This window comes from Suncus etruscus, chromosome 15 (genome assembly GCF_024139225.1).
Source record: "Suncus etruscus isolate mSunEtr1 chromosome 15, mSunEtr1.pri.cur, whole genome shotgun sequence".
NCBI classification, from domain to species: Eukaryota; Metazoa; Chordata; class Mammalia; order Eulipotyphla; family Soricidae; genus Suncus; species Suncus etruscus.
This window is the reverse complement of record NC_064862.1, coordinates 32,501,012-32,528,158: the sequence shown is the minus strand read 5'-3', so window position 1 is coordinate 32,528,158 and position 27,147 is coordinate 32,501,012. Positions and strand designations below refer to the sequence as shown.

The following is a 27,147-nucleotide window of genomic DNA, read 5'->3' as shown; positions in this document are numbered from 1 at the left end:
TTGGAGATACCCTGGGTGACTCCATACAAGAGGGGGCAAAGTGAGGAGGCAGCCCGGCACCCCCAGACTCTGCAGCTTGTCTGATAAAGGCTGTACTGGTAACCCCCTGTAGTGTGGCAGGCAGGGGTGTTGCCTGAAGCTGGCTTCTGAGTCGCCTAGTGCTGAGGCAGAAGCTGCCAGTCAGCTGACCTCTCTTTTAGAGATAGGCTGGAGGAGCAGCTGATGCTTCCAAGAAACAAGTCTGGGTATAGAGAGAGCACCCAGAGAGGGGGCTTATTCTGCCTTCTGGAACATTCCATCTGATGTTGCAAGGGCTCAGTGTGGGTATGGCTGGCTCACAGCTGGCAGGAGGGCTGGAAGGAGCTCCCTGAGACTTGGTCTTGGTGCCCTGATGCTTGTATTTGCTATGGCTGTTCTCCTGCCTTCGCAGAGGCAGAGCCACCCTGGGCCCATGAGGTGGCCCAGGCAGAACTGAGACCCTGGGCTACCCTCTGCCACCCAAATGCCTCTGGGCCACCCTGACTCCCCACAAGCTGAGAAGGAGGGTCAGGCCTGAAGTGAGGCTTCCTGCATGTGGCCCAATGCCAGGAGTGAGGGAATCCCAGGGCAGGCTGGGGTATTTATCAGGAACAAGGTCAGGGATGATTTCATAGGCAGGACCTTCCTCCTCAGGTGCCAGGGGCCTGAACCAGCACTCAGGAGGTTCCAATCCACCTCAACAAAAGGATACAGTGACTGGTGGGAGGGCAGAGGGCATAGAAAGCTGTGGTCTTCACTGGTCTGGGGTCCTCAATGTGCCGGAGTCCTTCTGGGCCAGAGTCCTTACAGGCTGGGGTTCTTCTGAGCCAGGGTTCTCATTAGGTTGGGGTGCTCACAAGGCTGTAGTTTTCGCCTCAAAACTCTGAATCTTCTCCTCAGAGGCCTTGTCAGGAAGCAGCACCTCCACCGTGTAGCTGATCTTCTTGGCAAACATCAGGCTATAGGTGTTGTCAAAGCGTAGGACGTCTGCGAGGATCGAGAGGAGGTCTGTGAGGCCACATGCTTGCCCTTCAGGGACCCTCAGAAACGGCCCTACCCCCAGTCACTGCCTGGCTGCCAGCTCCTTAATGGCGCAATAAGGAAATGAATAAAAACAGCCACACATGGGCTCTCAGCCAGGCTGACACATGGACCTTTCTCATGACCCTGACTGCACAGAGCAGCCCCATATAAAAGTGTCTTTCTCTCCATCTCAAAGATGAGGAAACAGGTGCAGTGACTTGCTCTTTCCCTTTCATGCTAGTTTTGTGTTGTTTTGTTTTGGGGCTACACCTAGATGTGCTTAGGGATTACTCCTGGCTATCTGCCAATCTATCCTGGCAGGATTAGGAAGACCATATGGGATGCCAGGGATTGAACCTGAGTCAGCCAGATGCAAGACAAGAGTACTGCCTGCTGTGCTGTTACTTCATCACCTTCTTCCTTCCTTCCTTCCTTCCTTCCTTCCTTCCTTCCTTCCTTCCTTCCTTCCTTCCTTCCTTCCTTCCTTCCTTCCTTCCTTCCTTCCTTCCTTCCTTGGTCTGCCACGTGCAAGTCAAATGCCCTACCTGCCTTGCTATCACTATCTCCCTCCCTCCCCTCATCCCTCCCTCCTTCCCTCCCTCCCTCCCTTCCTCCCTCCTTCTCTCCCTTCCTCCCTCCCTCCCTCCTTCCCTCCTTCCTTCCTTCCTTCCTACCTTCCTTCCTTCCTTCCTACCTTCCTTCCTTCCTACCTTCCTTCCTTCCTTCCTTCCTACCTTCCTTCCTTCCTTCCTTCCCTCCTTCCTTCCTTCCTTCCTTCCTTCTTCCCTCCCTCCCTCTCCCTCCCTTCCTACCTTTCTTCCTTCTTTCCTTCCTTCCTTCCTTCCTTCCTTCCTTCCTTCCTTCCTTCCTTCCTTCCTTCTTCCCTCCCTCCCTCTCCCTCCCTCCCTCCCTCCCTCCCTCCCTTCCTTCCTTCCTTCCTTCCTTCCTTCCTTCCTTCCTTCCTTCCTTCCTTCCTTCCTTCCTTCCTTCCTTCTTTCCTTCCTTCCTTCCTTCCTTCCTTCCTTCCTTCCTTCCTTCCTTCCTTCCTTCCTTCCTTCCTTCCTTCCTTCCTTCCTTCCTTCCTTCCGTGTGTGTTAATCCCAGCTCAAGGCTCAAGGGATCCTCCTGACAGTGCACAGGGTTCAAGAGATTTTTCCTGGCAATGCTCAGAGTTCCACGCGGTGCTGAGGATAAAACCTGGGACTCCAGCATCAGGATATCTGCTTCCCACCCCTTCACACTGTCTCCTGGCCCCTCTGTAGGTTTCAACAATGGCATGGACTTGAGGAGGGGTGCACATCCACGGATAGGGGTTCTGTTACTGTATGGCACTTGTACTTGGACATGCCCCTTGAATACCCCCACTGTAATGAATACCCCCACTGGGCACATCCCCTAGGCATGCCCCGTGTCATGCCAGGTATAAAAGGAAAAACTTGGATCTGGGGGGGGGGGCAGGATAGTGACCAGAGCAGCACCTGCCAATTTTCGGGGGGAGGGCAGAGATAAAGCATCAATAAGATGCTACCTGCTTTGTATCTTTCCCCCTTTGTTTCTCTATTAAACCCAAGCCTCACCACCATCACCACCACCACCATCTCTGGCCAGGGATTTCACAAATTTCTACAAAATTCTACAAGACTGATGGACTTACACACGCCGGGCTCCGTGCAGGTCAGGCTCCCGTCCTCGGGCACCAGGTGGGCATTGTAGCGCTGGTTGGGCAGCACCTCCGTCATCTCTCCGGCCCGCTGCCGCTCCCTCAACCTGGTCTTCAGGAAAATCCCGAAGCCGATGTCCGCCCCCTCAGACGCAAACTGCCACCTACAGGGCAAAGAGTCTCTGGGAAGCGCTTGGGCACCGCCCAGCTATGCCCCAGGTTGCAGGGCAGGGCTGCCGCCTACCTGAGCACACAGCCCGGGAAAAGGATCTCGTTCTCCACCTGCAGGGTGGAGCCGCGGCCCACGGTGGCCGTGTGTTCATATTGCACCTTCACCTGGTTTTGCTGGTAGTAACTCTTGGGCACGAAGCCTCCGTAGTTGATCTGTGGGAGAGGACAGGTGAGCGGACACATGTGATGGCCAGTCCGCCAACCCACCTCTGGATATGCTGTACCTTGTTCACACACTTGGGGTTGCCGTCGGGGTCTGTCATGGTCCCCCCAAACTCCATAGGCAGCTGGTCTGGGCTGATGATCTTGGTCAAATCCTGCTTCCAGTTGCCTGGGGGGATTTGAGGGGTTTTCTGAGGGGCTCAGTGAGGCTTAACAGAGCAGAGATAGAGCCCAGCTCAGTGACGAGACCTGATGTGTCCCCGAGGCTTATTCCTGAGGGCACCCAAGAGCTTTAATGGCCACCCAGACCATAATCTGGAACTGACACCTCTTTTTAGGGGGCAAAGACTCCTAAGAATGAGATCAAGGTGTCTTTGAGGAGAGGATGAGCTGGAGAGAAATGGACCTTGACTTTTGGTCTCTGCGTCCCCGGCAGGCATGGAGATAGTCTCAGGCTAAAGCACTCACCTCCCAGAATCAGAATTTTCTTTCGTGTATCCTCACTCATGAATGACTTGACCAAGTTGAAGGCCACAGGGAACAGCGTGGGGGCTGAAACATACGGCACTCCCTCAGAAAGCTGGACTAGATAAGATCTGGATATGGAGTCATAGCCAAGGGCTGGGCTCCTCAGGAGCTGGACAGATCCAGATTCTGTGACTTCCTATTGTATGATCTCTGACTTGTCACTTGCCCAGAGTCTCAGTGATATTAAATATAAAATGGAGATCCTGCTAAACAATACATACATAACACCTGACATTTGCCAGGCATCTTCAGTGAGCAGGCTCTGTGCGATAGCATTGCAATAGACAGTTTTGTTTAACCCCACCGCTTCTTAATAGGAAGGTGCCACTGGGCTTCCATCTTACAAAACAGGGAAACAGATGCAGGGAGCTTAAAACTGTGCATAAAGGTTACAGAGGCTGGAGCAAGTACAATGGTCAGAAGCTTGCCTTACACACTGCCAATCCAGGTTCCATCCCTGGCACCCCATATGGTTTCCAGAGCAGTGCCAGGAGTGACCCCTAAGTGCAGAACCAGTAGTAACCCCTGGACATTGCTAGGTATGGACCCAGAACCAAAGAAAGTTTCCAAAAAACTAAGCTTGCCTAATGTCACAGCGTCAATGAAATTTGAAACAAGATGGCTGAATCCCAGGGCCAGGCATTGTAGCCCTATGGCTCCTAAATTCCCACCTCCACCTCAGCCATGGAAGACAGGCACCATTCTGGCTCAAAATGAGCCCCCCCAATATGGTCCATGGACCATCTGTTACCCTTCTACACGCAAATAAGTAAAAAAAATAACAGTGCATATTTAGAAACATTACTTATTTGACGTTGCTGCCACATGCCAGCATATTCCTAAAGCATAGGAATAAACTTTTAGCTCTGTGAAGAACAGAAAAATAAATCACCCAAAGCAAACCAAAAGAAAACCCAGATTCTCACAAAGGATATTCAAGAAGTCCTGAATTTAGTAGTATGTCCACCAGGTCCTCCATCCCCATTCCATACCTCCTTCCCCAGATCTCTCTCTTGGGCTCACCTCGAATAACAATTAAGTTCTTCACCGTCTCAGGATAATTTGCTTCCAGTATGGCAAAAAACTGTGTAGTCAAGACAAGTCTGGTTGAGGCCAAGCTCCCAGTCTAACTACACTTGAATGCTGTGATCTCTGCTGTGACAAACCCAAGAGCCCCCTTGGCCCCAGCCCCTTCCATCTTCTCACTGCACAGTTCACACACACAGTTTACCCCCGCCCACAGTACCATGCTCTTCTTTCTCCTTGGGGAGTGGGGCCCAGGTCAACTTTGCTTCTGTGGTGTGGGGGCCTACGGGGTTGTCCCCCTCCTCCCTGGACTGGAAGATGGGGTAGTGGGGTAGGCAGTGACTCCCTATAGTCTCGAACTAGCTTCCTACCCTACCTGCTGGTAGACTTCCACTGCCGGCTTCCACAGGTGCCTCAGGCTCAACCCCTCCATATCAAACACCATGATTATCGTCTCAATCTTCTTGCCCAGCTGCACAGGCAGAGCAGAGATTTGGGTCAGTCCACACCTCCAGCCAGAGAGAGAGAAAGAGGCTCCCTCATTCCTTCCTATTGCTGCCACTTCTAGTGGCTCACAGCCTTTCTCAAACAGATGGCGCCATTTGGGGCCTGAGGAGACTTTGCTTCAGGGCCTCAACCCTGGGACCTTCTTAACATGTTCTGTGTTTGTATATGCATTTATGTGTGTGTGTGTGTGTGTGTGTGTGTGTGTGTGTGTGTGTGTGAGAGAGAGAGAGAGAGAGAGAGAGAGAGAGAGAGAGAGAGAGAGAGAGAGAGAACATGAGTCGAAGGAAATATCGCTTGTGGCTCATGCTTTGTTCACACTCGGCCAGCACATGCATGGTTTTATGTCTGGGCCCCAGCTGCTTGGCTGACAGGCTGTGTGGCCCTGGGTTCATTTTAAGCTTTTAATCCTTGGGAAATAGTAGCTGATATTACTAGTAGGAGTATCGCGATCACCCTCAGCATTATCTCAAATCAGTACATCTATGGGATGGAAGCTGTTGTTTGATCCTGTGGTATCAACCATCTTGTTGACAAGGCACATCTGTTAAAATCAGGCGCTCCTGCCATTCTTTGGCGCTCATCACAGATCACCTTTAGCAGGCCCCAGACATGTCACAGGGACTCCCACTAGCCAAATTGTTCCACAGTGGCAGAGCAGTACCCCCTTGGGGTCGTTCTCTTCAGCTCAGGCAAATCCACCCAGCTAAGAGCTTGTTATTAGAATCCAGGGGAAGGGAGGGACCAGAGCCACAGCACAGTGGTAGGGCATCTGCCTTCCATTAGGCCTGCCTGGCTTTCTTTTCTGACATCCATATGGTCCCCCAAGCCTTGCCAGGAGTGATCCTTGAGCATAGAGCCAGAAGTAAGCCCTGAGTACCATAGGTGTCATTCTCCCATTGCCCCCCCCCCACTTCCAGAGAAGGGTGTGGACAAGACCTAGGGGTGTGTGGCTTCTTCTTGTCTTAGAAGTCTCACTGCCCTCAGGACTCAATCTTTATTTGTTATAACTCTATAGTGGCTTCTAGAGACCCATGAATGGTGTGGTCAGTGCCGAAGATATCTCTCAGGAATGTCCAGAAAAAGGACCCGCCACCTGTGCTTGGAGTAATGCAGCTAACAATGGGGGTGCAGGACAGAAATCCTACATGCCACCAGGGCCTCGTGCTGAGGGATAGGAAGTAGGTACCACTGGGGCTCTTCCCTCTCTAGTTAGTCTGGGAGCTCCCCCCTTTAGACAGACCAGACCCCCCCTTCCGGCATGCCCCACATTCCTGGAGCTCACCTTCTGACTCTGCAGTTCACATTCATGCAAAAGCATCTCCAAGACCTTGATGCGCTTTCGGATCAACTCCTGCTTAGGGGCTGACTGGAGGAGCCCCCTGGGGTCCATAGTTCCGATGATGTCAAACCACACAGGACAGCCTTCAAAGTCATAGCCACTCAGACCCCCGGTGTCGTACCGCTGGATCACCTATAAGGGGAAGGGGTTGCTCAACCCACCCAGCAGGCTGCACCCCTGCTGCCACTGGGGTGGGTGGAGTGGGGTCCTAGGGTGGGGGCTGCCGAGGCTCACCTCAGGGGGCTGCCACGAGAAGATGTTGTCCAGATCCTGTTGCTTCCGGAACTCCATGTACTGGAGAGACATGGCAGGAACTGAAGGCAGCCACCCCCAAGCCTCAAGGGCTGCCCCAAGGTCATGGATACTGTCAGAGAACCTCCAGCTCATAGAGGAGATCAGGAAGGGGGAGCTTGGGATGGAGGCCTGGGACACCCAGGTCTGAGGCCAAAGGGGAGCTGAGGAGGATAGGAGAAGTATGAACACAACATGGGACAAAGTGCCCCACTTTAGCTGGTGTTTGCGGGTCCCCTGGGGGGAAGGCAGGACCCTCTTCAGACTTGCTCACCTTCCGGATCATTTCCTCAGATTTCTGCAGGTCAAACCTCCGAGCTGCAAGCAGAGTGAAAAGAACCCATGGGAGAAGAGATTGGTTTTGGAGCAAGCTGGAATTTCCCCCTGATACCCCAAGACTAGGGAAGGCCAGAATTAGCAGTGCCCAAATGGCTGTTCCCAGCATTGCTCTGGGGGACCCAGAGCTCAGCATGCAAAGCCCATGCTCAGTCCTTTGAGTCCCCTGGCCCTCAAGCTCTATTTATTTTTGCTCAGTGGAACTCTGTTTCTAGTTATACTATTGATTCAATGGAATCAAGAGATTTTAGTTCTTCCTCCTAGTCTATCACTGATGATCTATTTGGGGTCATTTTTAAGAAAGGTGAAAGGCTTAGGGCCCTGTTCAGTGTAGGATGAGGCTCTGGGTTGAGGGAGGGAGGAAGAGAGAGGGAGAGGAGAGGAGAGGAGAAGAGAGAGAGAGAGAGAGAGAGAGAGAGAGAGAGAGAGAGAGAGAACAAACAAAATGGAAGAATTTTCAACTCTAGAGCAATGTCTTTAACCTTTTTACACCTGCAAACTCTAGTGAAAATAAATAGTTCAGAAACCACTAGGGCAGAAAAAATTATCTATAGTAATATTTAGGGTATGATTTGGGCCACTCCTGGCAGTCTATAGGGTTTACTCCGGCTCTGTACTTAGAGATCACTCCTGGTGGGATTCAGGGAACTATATATAGTACCAAGGATCAAACAGGGGTTAGTCATGCTAAGTCAATTGCCTTAAACACTGTACTAGTTCTCCAGTCCCTGTTTAGTTTTAAAAAACATTTATTTTTTGGTTTTTGGGTCACACCCGGCAGTGTTCAGAGGTTACTCCTGGCTCTATGTGGGCTCAGAAATCACTCCTGGCAGGCTCGGGGGACCATATGGGATGCCGGGATTCGAACCACATTCCTTCTGCATGCAAAGCAAACACCCTACCTCCATGCTATCTCTCTGGCCCCTAGTTTTAAATTTTAACACAAATTTAGAATGTATTCCTTTCTACTGACTTGTAGATAAGTAGGGTTGAAAGCGTTGTTTTAGGTTCTAGAACCTAGGAGATGGAGGGCTGACCTCTGACTTCAGTCCCCAGCCTTTTCTTTAAAAGTTGTAGTCACCATGATTGACAATGCTGTTGTTTCATACATACAACATTTCAACACTACCCCCATAAGTGTCCATTTCCCTCCACCATTGTCTCAGAATTCTCCCTTGAGACTCCACCCCTAACCCACCATGGTAGGCTGAGTTCTAAAGATTCACAAGTTCTGTTACATTGGGCCAGAATGCCAAAAATTATACTTTATGCAATATAGTTATTGTGAAAATTCCCACCAGGAGCTAATGAAAATACAATCAACATGCCTTGAGAAATACTGATATATGTGTGTATAAAACCCATATATGTTTTATATAAATATAAACTCAGGAAATCATCCTGGCTCTGTGCTCAGAAATTACTCCTGGTGAGGCTCTGGGGACCATATGGGATGCTAGGGATCAAACCCAGGCTGGTCAAGTTATGCTATGTCAAAGTAATGCCCTACATTCTGTTGCTCCAGCCCAAAACTGATATTTTATGTTAGTGGACCCAGTGAGCTCATGTTCCAGTACTGGGTCCAGAACAAAGGCAAAATATGTTTCAGAGATTATCTGTTGGGGCATCTCAGGCAGCAGGCAGAAAGTACAGACACAGAAATTTCAAAATATTTATTTTGAAAAGCAGAGTCTGGACCACCTCAAGAACAAGAATATGGGGCCAGAGAGGTGGTAAGGCATCTACCTTACACACACTAGCCTAGGACGGACTATGGTTCAATCTCCCAGCATCCCATATGGTCCCCCAAGCCAGGAGTGATTTCTGAGGGCCTAGCCAGGAGTAACCTCTGAGCATCACCGGGTATGGCCCAAAACCAAACCAAAACCAAACAAAAAGAGCACAAACACATCTGGCATCTGTTTCCAGGTTACCAAAGTTACAGAACAAGACTCTGACCATCTCAAAGACACCCTGAATGCACTCCATGGTTATACTGTGTCTCCCAAACATGTCTCCTTTGGTGAGCCCTGCTCTCATGTTAACATGCTTGAAGTCAACCTGTTTGAAGTGTGGGCAGGGGTCTCTTTTCCTTGGTATAGCTATAATAGTCTGTAATGCAATGCACAGAGGGCAGGAGTGATAGTACAGTAGCAGGCTGTTTGCTTTGAAACATCTAACCTAGGTTCCACCACATATGGTGTGACCCCCCAAAAAGAAACCAAATTAAAAATAAAATCAAATTTGCATTGAAGAATTCCCTCTATGCTTGTAAATTAAGTAATATATTCCTAGGGTCAGAGCGGTGCCGCAAGGGGTAAGTTGTCTGCTTTGCCCGTGCTAGCCTAGGACAGACCAAGGTTCGTTCCCCTGGCATCCCATATGGTCTCCCAAGCCAGGAGTAATATGATTTCTGAGCTCATAGCCAGGAGTAAACCCTGAGCGTCACTGGGTGTGGCCCAAAAAAACAAACAAACACAAAAAAAAAGAAATACATTCCTGAGGGGCCAGAGCCATAGCATAGTCGTAGGACATTTGCCTTGTACAAGGCCAACCCAGAATGGGCCTGGGTTTGATTCCTAGCATTCTACATGGTCCCTAGAGCCAGCCAGGAGCGTTTCATGAGCACAGAGCCAGGGGTAACCCCTGAGTGCAATTGTGTGTGTGTCCCAAAAACCTAAATAAATAAATAATGTTTGTTTGTTTGTTTGTTTGTTTTTTAAAAGAAAGAAAATACATCCCTGGAGGCCAGAAAGACAGTACAATGGATAGGGCTCTTGCCTTACATGCAACCAGTTTAGGTTCAATCCAAAGTATTCCATATGGTCCCCTGAGCCCCAGTAGGAGTGAGCCCTGAGCACAGAGCCAGAGTAAACATGAGCACAGCTGGGTGTGGCAAGGAAGGAGAGGAGGAATAGAGAGAAAAACATTCATGAATAACTGAGTGAAGTAAGTCAGAGAGAGAAGGACAGACATAGAATGATTGTACTCATTTGTGGGATATAGATTTAAAAAAAGAAAATAGTATGGTAATAATATCCAAAGACAATAGAGATGAGGGCCAGGAGGTATGAAGGTTGCCATGAGTGCAGTTAGGGCAGAGAAGGGACCACTATGATAATGAAAGTTAGAAACGATCACTCTGGACAAGAACCAGGTGCTGAAAGGAGGTAAAGTGATTTGCATAGTACCCCATCAGTAACAATACTGCAAACTGGTGTCTAAAAGGTAAAAAAGGAGAGCAGGAGAGGAGAGAAGGAAAGAGGGAGAGAAGGAAAGAGGGAGAGAAGGAGAGAGGGAGAGGGGAAGGGAGAGAGAGAAAGAGAGGGAGAGGAGAAGGGAGAGAGAGAAAGAGAGAGAGAGAAGAGAGAGGAGAGAGGAGAGAGAAAGAAAGAGAGAGAGAAGAAAAATAAAAAGGCAGGGCAGGGGAAAGAAAACTAGAGATATAGATAGTAAGAAATGTGCACCAGTGAAGCGTCATGAACAACTTTGAATTGTGTATCTCATGGTGATTCAATTAAAATTTTATTAAAATATTTTTTATGTCCCAGAGCAATAGTGCAGCAGGTAGGGTGTTTACCTTGTATTTGGCCAACCTGGATTTGATCCCTGGCATCCCAATATGGTCTTCTGAGTCTGCCAGGAGTTTTCCCTGAGCACAGAGCCAGGAATAAGCCCTGAGCACTGCTGGGTGTGTCCTCAAACCAAAAACAACAACAAAAACAATAATAGTGTGTCCTGTGACTACTGGTTACAAATGTCCTTCTTTTTCCAGGCCTTTTTGTTTTGTTTTGTTTTGTTTTTTTGGACCACACCTAGGGGCGCTCAGGGTTACTCCTGGCTATGCTCTCAGAAATTGATCCTGGCTTGGGGGACCATATGGGATGCAGGGGGGTCGAATGCTGTCTGTCCTAGGTCAGCCGTGTGCAAGGCAAATGCCCTACCACTTCACCATTGCTCCGGCCCCTTCCAGGTCTTTTCTAACAGACAGACTGACAGCTTCAGCTCATTAGACAAATTTAAACTTTAATTCTAGTTCTGTTTTCTGAGCAACCTCAAACAAATCACTTTTCTTCTCTAAATTTAGTTTTTGTAGAATTTTTTTTTCCGAGTGTGTGGGGGTATTGGGGACTGAATACAGAGTCTCAAACATGCAAGGCAAGTGCTTCACCAAGGAGTTTCCTCTCCAGCCCCAAATTTTTTTGTTTCTTTTTTATTATTTGGTGCCAAGGATTGAGCCCAAGGCTCACATATTTGCGTAACACAGTTGCTCTACTTCTGAGTCACATCCCTGGCCCTCCCTTAGATAATTTTTTTACTTCTACTGGTTGTTTATTTGTTTGTTTCTTTTTAGTTATTTGTTAAGTGAAAACAATATTTTCCCCAATGTAAAAACGGTTGGCATTAAATCATATTTATAAAGTGCTTGGCACACTGCCTGGATCATAGAAAGTTCTTTTAAAATGATAATTATTGGGGGCTGGAGCAAGAATACAGCTGGTAGAGTTCTTGCCTTGCACGAAGCTGACTCAGGTTTGATCCCCAGCATCCTATATGATCCCCAAAGCCTGCCAGGAGTGATTCCTGAGAGTGCAAAACCAGGACTAAGCTCTGAACACAGCTGCCTGTAACTCTTCTCTCCCCCCAAAAATATCTATTGTGGTAATTATTTATGTTAAAGAAAAAATCACTCTAGGGACCTGAGTGATAAGACAGTAAGATACTTGCCTTGCTCACAGCTGACCAGGAGTCAATCCTCACCATTCCATATGGTCTCTGAGCCCACCAGGAGTGATCCCTGAGCACAGATCCAGTAGAACACACCCTGAGTACTGCCCCCCAAACCAAACCAAAACACTCAGTTTAATTGAAAACCTGATGCTCTGGTTCAGAAATGCCCTGGCCATTATTCTCTAGCTAAGTTCACCGAGGAAACATCCAATAAAGAACCTTTGGTCCAGGTTCAGAGATGTAATTACACATGGAAGGGACTGATATTGCACTAGAATTATAAACCACTTCCAGAAAATAACCACAAAGACCAGCACTGGTAAATGACGGAGGGTTTGATATTTGGGGTAGGGGGAGGGCACGCCTAGCTGTGGTCAGGGATATTTCCTGACTCTGTGTTTGGCAATCATTCCTGACATTGCTCGGAGTGGAGGGACTATATGTAGTGCCAAGGACTGCATCCAGGTCAGCTTTGTGCATGGAAAACTTCCTACCTGCTATGCTGTCTCTCCAGCAACATGTTAAGTGTTTTGGCAGTGAACTTTTGTCATTTGTGAATCGTTGAAGGGAGGCCATCAGGTTCACCCTCCCAAATTTTCTCCATATTCTATACTTAGTAAAAGCATCCTAAATATTATTGTTATTCATAGGATTTTCTAGGGTGACATATTTGTCCCAAGTATGAGCTGCCAGAGTGTTTGGGGTCACTGAGAACTTAATATGCAACTAGAGAACATTTTTGTTTGTTTGTTTAGGGAAGGAGCAATAGTACAGTAGGTAGGACACTTTCTGGGCATCCTATATTGCCCCCCCTAACCCACCTGGAGTGATTCCTGAGTGTTGAACCAGGAGTAATCCCTCAGCATTGCCAATTGTGGTCCTTCAAACAAGTAAACAAATAAACAAGTCTTCCTGTTTGTTTTGGGGCCCTACCCAGCAATGGTCAGAGTTTAATACCTGGCATGCTCTGGTTATATGTGGTGCTGGGGACTGAGCCTGGATCAGCTGCATGCAAGCCTGCTGTACAATCTCTGGCCTGAAGATTAAAAGCTTTAATTTAATTTATCATATTTGACTGGTGACCGTGGACTTTTGTGTTGCATAGATATTGCATGTTCTAAATTAACTTTCTTTGTATGTTATGAATTTTGTTGCTGTTTTCCATGACATCTGATTTTTCATTGCAAAATTCAGCTGGAAGTCACTACATAGGAAAGTACTATTGATTTTTTTTGTATCTGGAATAAAGGTTAAATTTTCTCACTAATTCTAGAGTTTTCCCTATTGATTCTGTTAGTTTTCTTTCTTCCAGAATATCTGTTTGTTTTTTTACCACACCCAACTGTGGTCAAGGCTTACTCCTTGTTCTGTACTCAGGAAGCACTCCTGGTGGGGGTTGGGGAACCATATGGGGTACTGGGGAGAGAACCCAGGTTGGCTGTTACAAGACAAGTACCCTCCCTATTGTACTTTATTTGTGGCTTTCTTCTAATCTGTCACTGCTTGATTATTTGGGGACACTTCCAAGAAAAGTTTAAGGGCTTAGGGGGGAAGGGTCATCCCTAGTGACAGCCCAGCTGCACTGGCCTCGGAGTTTGACACTAGAGCCAGAGCCATACCCAGCAGTGCTGGAGAGGGAACAGTCCTCCAAGTTGAAACCTTCAAATGCAAGGTATGTACTCCAAACCTATTTTACCAACCCTGTTTTGGATTATATTTTCTTTACATATATCATTGGCAGAAGTCTCTTGTTCTACATTGAAGCAATTCTCAATTGATGCCATCCTTCTTTGATTTAATTATATATATATTTTTTTGGGGGGAGGGGTCACACCTGGCTGTGCTTAGGGGTTACTCCTGGCTGTCTGCTCAGAAATAGCTCCTGGCAGGCACGGGAGACCATATGGGACACCGGGATTCGAACTGACCACCTTTGGTCCTGGATTGGCTGCTTGCAAGGCAAACACCTCTGTGCTATCTCTCCGGGCCCGATTTAATTATATTTTCAAGTGCATCTAAAATTTTTCCTTAGGCGTAACATTTATCGTAAAAAAAATTTTCTGTATACTATTACCTAACTAAAAAAATTCTCTTCAATTTCTAACATTGGTCAAAATTTTGTTTGTTTGTTTTACATACCCATTTCCAGGCCAAAAACTTTCTTCTTCTCCTTCTTCAAGTCAAGATCTCATGCATTTAATTCATGTGCTTTACTACTGAACCTCAAACTCAACCCCTATTTTTTTTTCACTTTAAGCTCTATTAATACATTTAGTGACATGGAAAGGGTCCAGAGAGAGTATAGCAGATCAGGCACTTTTCTTGTACACAGCTGATTCAGCTTTGATCCCTGGCACCACAGGAAGCACCTGAGGCATCCAGGAATTATTCCTTAGCACAGAGCCAGGACTAAGCATAGAGCACTGGTAGGTATGGAGGTATTCTTTACATGACTGAAACCCAACCACAATCATATTTGTAATCAAGGTGTTTAAATAAAGATATTAATTTTAAAAAAACAAAACAAACAAATCACCAACATGGATAGATTCCCTAATATCAAAGTACTCACATACAATTGCAATAATTGTAATACTCTGTTGAATTCTGTTAGTTTATATTTTATTTTAAAATATAACTAATTAAATTATAGTGTTTAAATATTATAATTAATATTTTAATATTTTATTTATTTTTGGGGCCACACCCCATGCTCAGGGGTTACTCCTGGCTATCTGCTCAGAAATAGCTCCTGGCAGGCATGGGGGACCAGATGGGACACCGGGATTCGAACCAACCACCTTAGGTCCTGCATCGGCTGCTTGCAAGGCAAACTGCTGTGCTATCTCTCCAGTCCCGTTAATATTTTATTTATATCCACCTTCACAAATGAAACCAGTCTAGATTTTATTCCTTTTAATGTCCTCTCTTGCATTGGAATCTAACTTATCTAAGCCTCATAAGACAATTGCTACTCTTTCATGTACTCTAAAATAACTTAAACAGTCTTTATAAGCAAGATTTGGCATTAAAACTTCAAAAAAATACACCTGTAATCAGAAGGGTCTTAGTTTTGAGGTACAACAATTTTTAAAAACAATATGGACATCCCTCAAAATACTAGAAATTAAGCTCCTATATGACCCAGCAATACCACTCCTGAGAATATACCCTAAGGACCCAAAAACGTAATTCAGAAAAGCCTCCTGCACGCCTATGTTCTTTGCACTACAATTCACAGTAGCCAGAATCTGGAAGTGACCCAAGGGCCAGAGAAAAGATGAGTGAATAAAGAAACTATGATACATGTACATAGTGGAATGCTACAAAGTTGTTAGAAAAAAAAATTAAGTGAGGGCCGGAGAGATAACGCAGCAGTAAGGTGTTTGCCTTGCATGAAGCCAACTTAGGACAAATGGTGGTTCAATTTTCAACATCCCATATGGTCCCTCAAGTCTGCCAAAAGTGATTTCTGAGTGCAGAGCTAAGAGTGACCCCTGAGCACTGCTAGGTGTGACCCAAAATCCCAAGAAAGAAAGAAAGAAAGAAAGAAAGAAAGAAAGAAAGAAAGAAAGAAAGAAAGAAAGAAAGAAAGAAAGAAAGAAAGAAAGAAAGAAAGAAAGAAAGAAAGAAAGAAAGAGAGAGAGAAAGGAGGGAGGGAGGGAAGGAAGGAAGGGAGGGAGGGAGGGAGGGAGGGAAGGAAGGAAGGAAGGAAGGAAAGAAGGAAAGAAGGAAAAGAATGAATGAAAAAATTAAGTCATGAAATTTGCTATACATGGATGTATATGGAGAATATTATGCTGCGTGAAATGAGTCAGAGAAAAAGAATAGACATAGAATGATCATACTCATTTGTGGGATATAAAAAAAGATAGTATAGTAGTAATATCCAGAAACAATAGAGACGAAGGCCAGGCGGAGGGGACCATGGTAGGAAGCTTGCCACAAAGAGCGGAAGTGCAGTTAGGGCAGAGAAAGGACCACTATGACAATGAAACTTGGAAATGATCCCTCTGGACAAGAACTGGGTGTTGAAAGGAGATAAAGTGATAAGCATGATACCCCTTCAATAACAAGAACACAAACCACAGTGTCTAAGAGCAAAAGGGTAAAGAAAAGCTATAAATGCTGCTGGGAACATGGGTGGTGGGAAATGTGCACTGATGAAGGAAGCTGGACACTGTATGATGAAACTTGTTCATGAACAATTTTGTAACTATATCTCATGGTGATTAGATTAAAAACTTAATCTGAAAAAAATCACTGTATTGAAACTGTTTGATTTGAAGGTTTACAAATTTACAAAGTTTAAACTGCTTGATTTGAAGATTTATATTTTCCTTTCGTTTTGTTTTGTTTTTGTTCATTTGTTTGTTTTTTGGGACACACCTGTTGACGCTCAGAAGTTACTCCTGGCTATGAGCTCAGAAATCGCTCCTGGCTGGGGGGATCATATGGGACACCAGGGGATCAAACCAAGGTCCGTCCTAGGCTAGCACTTGCAAAGTAGGCGCCTTACCTCTAGTGCCATCACTCCTGCCCCTGAAGATTTATTTTTTCTTATTTTTTGTTTTTTTTGTTTTTGGGTCACACCTGGCGGTGCTCAGGGGTTACTCCTGGCTTTCTGCTCAGAAATAGCTCCTGGCAGGCACGGGGGACCATATGGGACACCGGGATTCGAACCAACCACCTTTGGTCCTGGATCGGCTGCTTGCAAGGCAAATGCCGCTGTGCTATCTCTCCGGGCCCCGATTTATTTTTTCTTAAAGATTTAATTTTTGTCTGTGAAAATGCTTATTTCTTTTACAAAAACTGTCAGAAGGGTCTGAGTTTTGCATGTACAGTGTCCTGGGTTTGACTCTAAGTCTAGCGTGGTCCTCCAAGCACTCCAGGAGTGGTCCGCACAACAGTGAAAAAAAGACAAGGATTTTACTGAATAGATATGTATCAGATCTGATTGTTATTTATAACAAACCATACCATACCAGAATGATCACACTCTGGGGCCAGAGCAATAGTACAGCAGGGAGAGTGTTTGCTTTGCAAGTGGCTAACCTGTATTTGATCCTAGAATTCTATATAGTTCTCCTGAGCCTACCAAAAATAATTCCCGAGAGCAGAGCCAGGAGTAACCCCTGAGCACCACTAGGTGTGGTCTCAAAACAAACTCAAAACAAAACAAAAATTTAAAAAAATGGTTACACTCATTTGCAGCATTTAAAGAAACATTTTAGAAGAATAATAGTCAAAGAGAGTTTCCTTTGTAGAAAACTTGCCACAATGGTTGGGATGGTGGTTAGGTCAAAAAAGGGACCACTATGACAATAATAGGGCTGAGTGATCACTCTGGACAAGAACTGAGTGCTGGGGCCAGAGAGATCGCATGGAGGTAGAGCGTTTGCCTGCATGCAGAAGGACGGTGGTGGTTCGAATCCCAGCATCCCATATGGTCCCTCCTGCCAGGAGAGATTTCTGAGCATAGAGCCAGGAGTAGCCCCTGAGCACTGCCGGGTGTGACTCCCCCCCCCCAAAAAAAAAAAAACAAAACTGAGTGCTGGAAGGAAGTAGTGACATGCATGATACCCTTTCAGTAACATAATTGCAAACCACTTGCCTAAAAGAGAAAAAGGAAAAAGAGAAAAAGGAAAAGGAAAAGTGTCTGTCATAGGGGTAGGCTAGGAGGTGGGAAGGAAAATGGGCCCACTGGTGGAAGGAAGTGGGCACTGATGAAGAGATGGGTGCTCAGACACTGTTGACTCAAACTCACTCATGAACAACTTTGCAACTCTGTACCTCACAGTGGTTCAAAAATATTTTAATTAATTAAACGAACATCAATTAACATTAATGTTAGGTGAAATCTGGTGAGAAGACCCCAGAAACTTTCTGCATTATCTTCATACTATTTTTTTTTATAAATGTGAATTGTTGTAAAAATAAGACATGAGCATCAAATGAATGACCAACCAAAAGAGAAGAGAAAGGAAAGCCTCTTCTGTGCAGGTACTGTACACCCTCATACCTCACATCTCACTCACAGCATCTGGAAGGTAGGGGTCAATATTGATCCATTATACAGAAGAGCAGAGTGAGGCTGGGAGACTGCCATTGACCATCAATGACCCTCTGCTCTCACTCTAGAGAGCTGAGATCCAATCACGTGGTTCTGAGACCAGAATTCAATGTTTTGTTTGGGGGCCACACCCAGTGGTATTGAGGACATATTCCTGGCTCTGCTCAGGGACCATTCCTGGTTGTGCTCAGGGGATCATATATGTGCCAGGGATGGAACCCAGGTTGGCTACATGCAGACAAATGCCCTATCTGCTGCACTATCTCTCCAGACCCAGGCAGCACATTTTTCAGCTGTGGGGGAATTTCCCATCAGTGCTGGAGAGACTGTAGACAGGGTTATTTGGGAGGTCACATGGTGCCAGGGATTGAATTTGTAGCCCCGTGCTTGCCAGGTGTGTGCTCCAGCCCTTTGAGCTCTCTCCTGGGCCTCCTATGTCAGCATTTGTGTCCTGCCCCCTCCACCCTCGTTTCTGACATTTTTCCCGGCCCAAAGTTCAAACTTCCTTTCGTGGGGTATGCTGAATTGAAATTGGATTTTCCCCTAAGCTCTGGGGTGGTTTCCATTAGTCTTTTATTCTGCAGCAGCAATTCCTGGAGGACTCTCATTCTCTACTTTTGATTAAATCCATTCATATGGGGCCAGAGTGATATAGCTCAGCAATAGGGCGTTTGCCTTGCACACAGACGACCCAAAACAGACCCGAGTTCAGTCCCCGGCATCCCAGATGGTCTCCTAAGCCTGCCAAGAGCGATTTCTGAGCACAGAGCCAGGAGTAACACCTGAGCCCTGCCAAGTGTGGCCAAAAACAAACAAACAAACCAGTGGTCCTCAAACTATGGCCCTCGGGCCACATATTGTATTTGTATCTGTTTTGTTTCTTCATTGCAAAATAAGATATATGCAGTGTGCATAAGAATTCGTTCATAAGTTTTGTTTTTACTATAGTCAGACCCTCCAATGGTCTGAGGGACAGTGAACTGGCCCCCTGTTTAAAAAGTTTGAGGACCCCTGAAACAAACAAACAAAAATCCACTTTTACTAGTCACTTGCTTCATGCCAGTCTCCTCCAGCCCAGTGTCCCCTAGGGACACCTCCAGACAGGACACAGCCCTGTCTTCCAGGGAGGGAGGGAGGGAGAGAGAGAGAGAGAGACAGACAGACAGACAGACAGACAGACAGACAGACAGAGAGACAGAGAGACAGAGAGACAGAGACAGAGAGAGACACAGAGAGAGAGAGAGACCCTGCAGCAGATATTTATTAGTGACAACCAACTCAATTGTGTTATTTGGGAGAGCAAAGGTAGTAGCTCCAAGCTGATTCCAGAGCTCGTGTTATTGACCCTTTGCTATACTGACACTCTATGTCTCCCCCCTGTTTTTGGAGACAACCTCCCAGCCCTTTCCCTGTCCTCAACTCAACTCAGGGGGGCCTCACCTCGAAGCCAGCGCAACAGGAAGTAGTCATCGGTGTTGGGCAGCTTGGGTAGCACATCCTGAAGGTTCTCCCGGAACTAGAGAAGGAATGTGATCATTAGAGGGGTCCCAGGACCCCAGGCACCCAGAACCCATTCCCAACCATTCCCATCTCAGTGCTGCTGGTGCCACTTGGGGACCATACTGAAGTACAGTGGGTAGATCCAACATGGCCCTTGTAACATGGACAATCTGGGTTCCTTCCTGGGTATCACATATCCCCCAGCTCTTCCAGAAATGATCCCTGAGCATAGAGTCAGGAATAAGCCCTGAGTATCACCAAGTATGTCCTCCAAACAAACAAAATCCCACCAAATTTCTGGGTCTTCTGACTCTAAAATCCATATTCTATATGTCTGAAGTGGGGCTCTGCCATTCCTCTTTTAACAAAGATGGCTTTGAAAAACAGGACATTTAGGAATATTGCCCCTGTACTGCATCCTTAATAGGGAGTAGTAGGGGAAGGAGCCTCCCAACAGTGCTCAAGTCTGAGCAACACTTGGTCTTGGTAAATTCTTGAGCCCAGAGTGCTGGGGACCAACAGGATAGCCTGGTGATGATGGAGATTTGGAGGGTGGAGCTGATACTGTATCTTGAGGGTCTTGATTTGGAAGCAAATGATAAGACCTTTCTGGGTCTCAGTTTCCTCATCTGTGAAGTGGGAATAATGTTATTTCTGAGCCAAAATAGTTTGTACAGGTAAGAAAGAGCATCAGGCCTAATCTGTAGCAGGTCCCAGATAAATGGGGTAGCTGGTATGGCAAGCTACCATGGCTGCTTGGAGCCTTAGCCAGTGGGGTCTTCATAGAAACCATCAATGTCAAGGTATGCAAGGAGGGACCAGTGTGGAAGGAAAGGGCTACTTGCCTGAGCACACAAGAGGCTGGAGGAAGGACTGATAAGCCATAGGGACTCAGGTTGAAGAAGGTGGCTTGGGAGGTCAAGAGAGGACTCCACCAAGACTGGTGGGGCTAAAAGCAAGGCTGGGTGTGCAAAGCAGACTGTGAATCCAAATTTAGGGGTTTTGTTTATTTGTTTTGGAACCACACCTGGCAGTGCTCTGGGCTTACTACTGGCCTTGCACTCGGATCATTTCTGGCAGTGCTCAGGGAACCATATGGGATGCCAGAGATCGAATCCAGATTGGCCATGTACAAAGCAAGTGCTCTGCCCCCTGTACGATGGCTCTGGTCTCCTATGAGTCCAAATTTGGGATTAAAAACAGACGCCAACAGAGCTGCAGGAGACTGGGCCATCCATGCCCCAAGTTCCTATTAGCTCTGTGGCTACTATTAAAAGAAAATGCCTTTGTGTATTGCTCATGCGATGAAAATGACACACCCCCAGTCTGAACAAGTCACATAGCACAGCGGCCTGGTCAATAATCTCCAGTCCCATGCAGCCTCTGGGCTCCTGAGGCAGTTTCTGGGAGAGCAAAGGACAGCATCCCACCCCCATCCCTCAGTCCTGCAAGAATCCTGAGGTCTGGGGCTGGAGCATTAGCACATTGGTAAGGCATTTGCCTTGCATGTTGCTGACCCAAGACGGACCCAGGTTCGATCCCTAGCATCCCATTTGGTCCCCTGAGCCTGCCAGGAGTGATTTCTGAGCACAGAGCCACGAGTATCTTCTGAGTACCGCTGGGTGTGCACCCCCCAAAAAAGAATACTGGGGTCTTTCCTTTGGACCACAAGGTGGGCTCCAAAGCCAGGTGGACTAAGGTAATCTTGCTTCTTACCTGTTTTGTTTTTGTTTGTTTGGTTTGGTTTATTTGGGTCACACCTGGCAGCGCGCAGGGGTTACTCCTGGCTCTAAGCTCAGAAATCGCTCCTGGCAGGCTCGGGGACCATATGGGATGCCAGGATTCAAATCATCATCCTTCTGCATGCAAGGCAAATGCCCTGCCTCCATGCTACCTCTCTGGCCTCATCTCCTTGCTTCTTAGAAGAGGAAACTGATGTGAGGGGGGCATGGAGTAGAGGGAGGAAGCAGTAAGGCCAGGAGTAGTCAGGCACCTTTCATTCTCAAGGTCACCCCCAGTTTGGGACATAGGAGTCAAACTTAGGCAAGTAAAAAGAGCAAGCCACAGGTTGTAGGGGCAACACAGCAGTTAGGGTGCTTGTACCCAAGCCAGGTTCAAACCCCAGAGTCACATGGCTCAGGGCATCTCAAAGGGCTCAGGCACCAAAGGGTGGCCTGGTGGTCTCTGGTGGGAACAGATCCCAGAACCCTGGGCACTGTGATGTCCAGAAGCCCCCTCTTACTCCATGCCCCCAGGCTTAGTTTCTCTTAAATCATCTGGGTAGGCGGAATGAGAATAAACTACTTTTGTTTTGGAACCACACCTGGCAATGCTCAGGACATATTCTTGGGTCTGCAGCCAGAAATCATTCCTGGCAGTGCTCAGGGGACCTTATGAGGTGCCAGGAACAGAAGACAGGCTGGTCAAGTGTCAGGCAAGTGTTCTACCTGCTGTACAATGGCTCCAGTGGAAGAAAAAAAAAAAAAAAAGCAAAAACAAAAACAAAAAACCTCTTATGCATTGTCTGTAGGGCTTTGGCTGCAAACTTCATACAATTCACCCTAGAACCAGCATCCAGTTCCTCCTAATAGGTGGGATCCTAGCGTCTGGGATCCATAGGTCTTGCTGTCTCTTTCACTGTGGTACTCTCCTTCTCCTCCTTCAAGGGCTCTTCTCCACCTCCCCGTGTCTTTATTTCTCCCTCGAAAGACTCAAAGTGCATGCAGAAGGACGGTGGTTCGAATCTCGGCATCCCATATGGTCCCCCGTGCCTGCCAGGGGCGATTTCTGAGCGTAGAGCCAGGAGTAACCCCTGAGCGCTGCTGGATGTGACCCAAAAAAAAAAAAAAAAAAAAAAGACTCAAAGTCCTTATGTGAGTCCCAAACTGCCTTCACAGCAGCAGTGTTATGTGCAACCCAGGACTCTACTCGCTCCACTGCAGTTCAACCCAATCCCCGTCACTGTTTTCTTGGCCCCAGGCCACCTGCAAACCATCTGAACTCAGTGGCACCTAAACCTGGAGACAGGCATCCTTCCTCGACCTTGTGCCATCTTGGGTAGAGTTGAAGGATCATCTCGCATCACCCAAAGCCTCTCTTTCCCTTTAACCAGCACACATTGGGGAAAGGTCCAGGCCCTGGGGAGTGTTCCAAGCCAAAAAAGAGAAGCCAAACAAACTCATGTTGCAATCCCAGCACAGGGTTGGGAGCCGGTCTGCCAGGGTTAACCAGAGCCTACCTCCAGCCTGACCAGGAACCAAGCTGCACTGCCATGCTGAGCTACCAAGCAAGCATAGAGCTGGAAACACCACACCTGCACTGCTAACTGGGGGCCCAAGTGTGGCCAGAGGAACCCATCAGTCCGTGCCCTGTCCTCAGCCGGCTCTGAAGAGGGGCGCTAGCACCTGGGTCTTACAGAGAGGACTTTTCCCTGCTGTACCAGGACAGTGAATGCCTGGCCCCTTCCCAAATCTCCCCAACCGCCAAACCGCTCACCCTGGCCAGTGCCTCCTCTTGCTGGGGGCTCAGATCCCCCACTCGGCCGCTCATAGTGGCCGCTGGCTCAGTGGGCACAGGAGTACAGGACGCTCGTCTGCCGGTCCACTGCCCGGTTCCCTGCGGCTGCTTTTGCGGGACAGGTTAGTCCTGGGAGCCCGCCCGAAGTGCTAGGCCCCGCCCCGCCCCGCCTCACCCCTGCCCGGCCAGCCCTCTTCTCTCCTTCCCTCAGGGGATTTGTCCCAGGTTTTCAAGACGCACCCTATCCAGGGCAGGGAGATTGACGCCATCAAGTGGGTTCCCCAAGCATGCAATCTAACTTGGAGGCAAAGCAGAGACTGTCCCCTGGTACCTGAAGGGGTGAGGGCAGGGGGGGATTGCAAATGACGTGAAAGCTTCAGCAACTACACGGAGGAGAATCCAGGTGCCTGTTAGAAGCCCGGCCTTGTCCTGGGTGGTCCCCAAGCCTTGCAGCATGCTGAACCTAGGCTGTACCCCACCAGTGCTCCCTAGCTGATAGGCCAGACTTTCTGAGCAAGATGCTGCCAGCCTTCAAGATGGTGGGGAGGATTAGATAAGACTACTGTTCTGGGTGGACCTGATCTCATACATACACACTGTCAGTGTCGGCTGTTAGACATGTTACTTCATAATGGTTGAAGCTGGCAACTGAACAACAAGTGGTGCAGAGGCCAGGTAGGTGAGGTTCTGAGAAAGAGTCACAGTTTCCAGGCCAGGTGTGAGAGGAGCTGTAGGTGGGGTGACCTAGGGTTGGGGAGATGGTAGGGGCTACACAGGCTTCTAGGACTACGTCCAGGGCAGGCAGAAGGCCCCAGAGTAAGTGGTCAAAAGCAAATGGGCCAGGCTTGGACTTCTAGAGAGACACCAGTGGGAGAAGAGAATGCATATGGCCACTGGAGCCTTTCCCTCTGCCTTTCCATGGAAATAAACTGAAGTCTTGCACTGACCAGTCTAGGGGCACTGACCCAGGGGGTGGCTGTTGAGCACTGAGCATGTGGCCTGTCACTGTCACAAAGGCAGATGAGGAGCTGGAGAGAATACAGCAGGTAGGGCACTTGCCTAGCATGCAGCCAACATGGGTTCTATTCCCAGCACCACCATGGTTCCCTGAACCAGCCAGAAGTGCTCTCTGAACTCAGATCCAATAATAAGCCCTGAGCACTACCTGAGCAGAAAAAATAAAAAAAGAAAGAAATTAAGAAAAAATGCAGAAGAGCTGTGAGTATAAAATGCCAATTCCAAAGATTCAACAATAGAAACAGTTATTGGTTCATTTCTTCTACTGAATATGTTGCCATCATATTTTTGATTCGTATTGCAAAAATGTAGAATGTTTGATTAAATACATCCCACCTGTTTCTTTGGACTTTTTGTTTGTTTGTTTTTGTTTTTGGGCCACACCCGGCGTTGCTCAGGGGTTACTCCTGGCTGTCTGCTCAGAAATAGCTCCTGGCAGGCACGGGGGACCATGTGGGACACGGGGATTTGAACCAACCACCTTTGGTCCTGGATCGGCTGCTTGCAAGGCAAACACCCCTGTGCTATATCTCCGGGCCCAGAAGTCACTTCTGGCTTGGGGAACCATATGGGATGCCGGGGGATCGAACCGCAGTCTGTCCTAGATATGCTTTGTGCAAGGCAAATGACCTACCTCTGTGCTATCGCTCTGGTCCCAACATATGTTTTTTTTTTTTTTAGTTTTTTTTTTTTGGGGGGGGCACACCCGGCGGTGCTCAGGGGTTACTCCTGGCTGTCTGCTCAGAAATAGCTCCTGGCAGGCACGGGGGACCATGTGGGACACCGGGATTCGAACCAACCACCTTTGGTCCTGGATCGGCTGCTTGCAAGGCAAACGCCGCTGTGCTATCTCTCCGGGCCCTCTTTGGACCTTTTTATAATTAAAAAAATTTAAAACATCCTTTCATGTTTATATTTTAATTTATTTTTAAATTAATTCTATTTGGTTATGGGGCCAAACTGGTAGTGCTCAGGTACTATTCTCAGTGCATTTTTTGGGGTAGTACCTCCTGGAAACAGTATATGGAGGGACAGAGTAGTAGTACAGCATGTAATGCCTTGCCTTGCACGCAGCAGACCTGGGTTTGATTCCCCTCATCCCTATGGTCCCCAAGCATGACCGGGAGTGACCCTGAGCACCACTGAGTGTAGCCCAAAAAACAAACAAAAAAGTCATTGGAGGGTGTTTGGGCATACTCAGTGGTACTCAGGGATTCTGTTAGTATTCAGGGGACAATGCAGTGCCAGGGACTGAACTTTGGGTTCATGTAAAGTGTGTAAAGTGTGTGCTCAGACTTTTGTTTGTTTGTTTGTTTTTGGGTCACAGCCGGCAGCTCTCAGGGGCCACTCCTGGCTCCACACTCAGAAATCGCCCCTGGCAGGCTTGGGGAACCATATGGGATGCCAGGATTCGAACCATCATCCTTCTGCACGCAAGGCAAATGCCTTACCTCCATGCTATCATCTCTCCAGCCCCTGTGCTCAGACATTTGAGTTATCTCTCTGGAGTCCCCCATCTCCTTCTCAATTAAGTTATGTTTTGTTCTGTTATGTTTTTTATTTATTTATTTTTAGTTTTTGGGCCATACCCAGTGACGCCCAGGGGTTACTCCTGGCTAGGCGCTCAGAAACCTCTCCTGGCTTGGGGGACCATATGGGATGCCAGGGGATCGAACTACGGTCTGTCCTAGGTTAACGTGTGCAAGGCAAACGTCCTACCGCTTATGCCACTGCTCCGGCTCCATAACTTATGTTTTATTATTAGTGTTTAACAATTTGTCTTTTAAGAATTTTGAATGCTCTTCATATATATACATGAGTGAAATATATATAAATAAGGTATATATAAATATATACTTATAAATATATAAGTGGGGCCCAGAGAGATAGCACAGTGGCATTTGCCTTGCAAGCAGCCGATCCAGGACCAAAGGTGGTTGGTTCGAATCCCGGTGTCCCATATGGTCCCCCGTGCCTGCCAGGAGCTATTTCTGAGCAGATAGCCAGGAGTAACCCCTGAGCAACGCCAGGTGTGGCCTAAAAACCAAAATAAATAAATAAATAAATAAATAAATATATATAAGTGATATATATTTATATGAATAAAATAATCCAAAAAGGGACTTTTTGTCCTGTGCTCAGGGATCACTCGTGGTGGTGCACAATGGACCAGTTGCAGTACTAAGGATCCAACTAAGAATCCAACTGGAGTTAGTCTTATACAAGACAAGCACCTTCACTGCTATACTATCTTTCTGGGTCCTCAGATTTTTTTTAAATAGTTACATAAATGCACTCCATCTTCTGTATACTTGTATAATTATATATATCTGTTCACTTGTTTTCATAATTTAGCCATTGTATACAATGCTGTAAAATACATTAGGGTGGGCATAACATTCTGTGTTAACATTTTTTATTCTTTGGATAAACCTTTCAGGAAGAATTGCTAAGTCTCTGACTCTCTCTGTCTCTGTCTCTACTCTCTCTCTCTCTCTCTCTCTCTCTCTCTCTCTCTCTTTAGCTTCTTGAGGGTGAAATGCTATCTTTTAAAAGAATATATGCCAAAAAAATAGAATATATGCCATTGGAGTCTGAGTGATAGCATAGCAGATAGGGCATTTGCTTTGCATATGGCTGACCTGGTTTCAATCCTTGGCATCCCATGTGGTGCCCTGAGCCTGCCAGTAGTAATTTCTGAGTGCAGAGACAAGAGTAACCCCTGAGTACTGCCAGATGTGCCTCCCCCCAAAAAAGAATATATGCCCAGGTTGGAGAGATAGTAGGTAATTTGATGCAGCAGACCCAAGTTTAATTCTCAGGAGCCCAGATGGTTCTGTATAATTTATGTTTGACTCAATCACTTCCCCCAACCCTGCCATCTCCCCTCAAGTCCCCAATCTGATTGAACTGAAAGTGCTTTCAGCTTTAAGTTGTTTGTGAACTAGTAGAAGATAATTTAGAAACTTTTTTATTTCTTAGGAAACATCCGTGGTATTTAATGTGCTTCATGAAATATTTATAACCAACCCTCTTTAAAAAAAAAAAAAAAAACCGGGCCGGGAGAGATAGCACAGAGGTGTTTGCCTTGCAAACAGCCAATCCAGGACCTAAGGTGGTTGGTTTGAATCCCGGTGTCCCATATGGTCCCCCGTGCCTGCCAGGAGCTATTTCTGAGCAGACAGCCAG

At 47.1% G+C, this 27,147-nt stretch overlaps 1 protein-coding gene across 1 annotated transcript; it reads right to left on the bottom strand.

Annotated features, from left to right (window-relative positions):
* Nucleotides 1–23,069, bottom strand: LOC126030689 (SEC14-like protein 4). The gene is made up of 12 exons (XM_049788902.1): nt 22,921–23,069; nt 19,366–19,441; nt 7,060–7,103; nt 6,729–6,788; nt 6,438–6,626; nt 5,025–5,120; nt 4,646–4,706; nt 3,563–3,646; nt 3,157–3,263; nt 2,946–3,085; nt 2,696–2,865; nt 1–1,005 (listed from the first exon to the last, which is right to left on the bottom strand). Exons 1-12 carry the CDS (start codon nt 22,972–22,974, stop codon nt 872–874), a joined length of 1,215 nt encoding a protein of 404 aa, XP_049644859.1. The 5' UTR covers nt 22,975–23,069; the 3' UTR covers nt 1–871.
* Between the last annotated feature and the right edge of the window lie 4,078 nt (nt 23,070–27,147).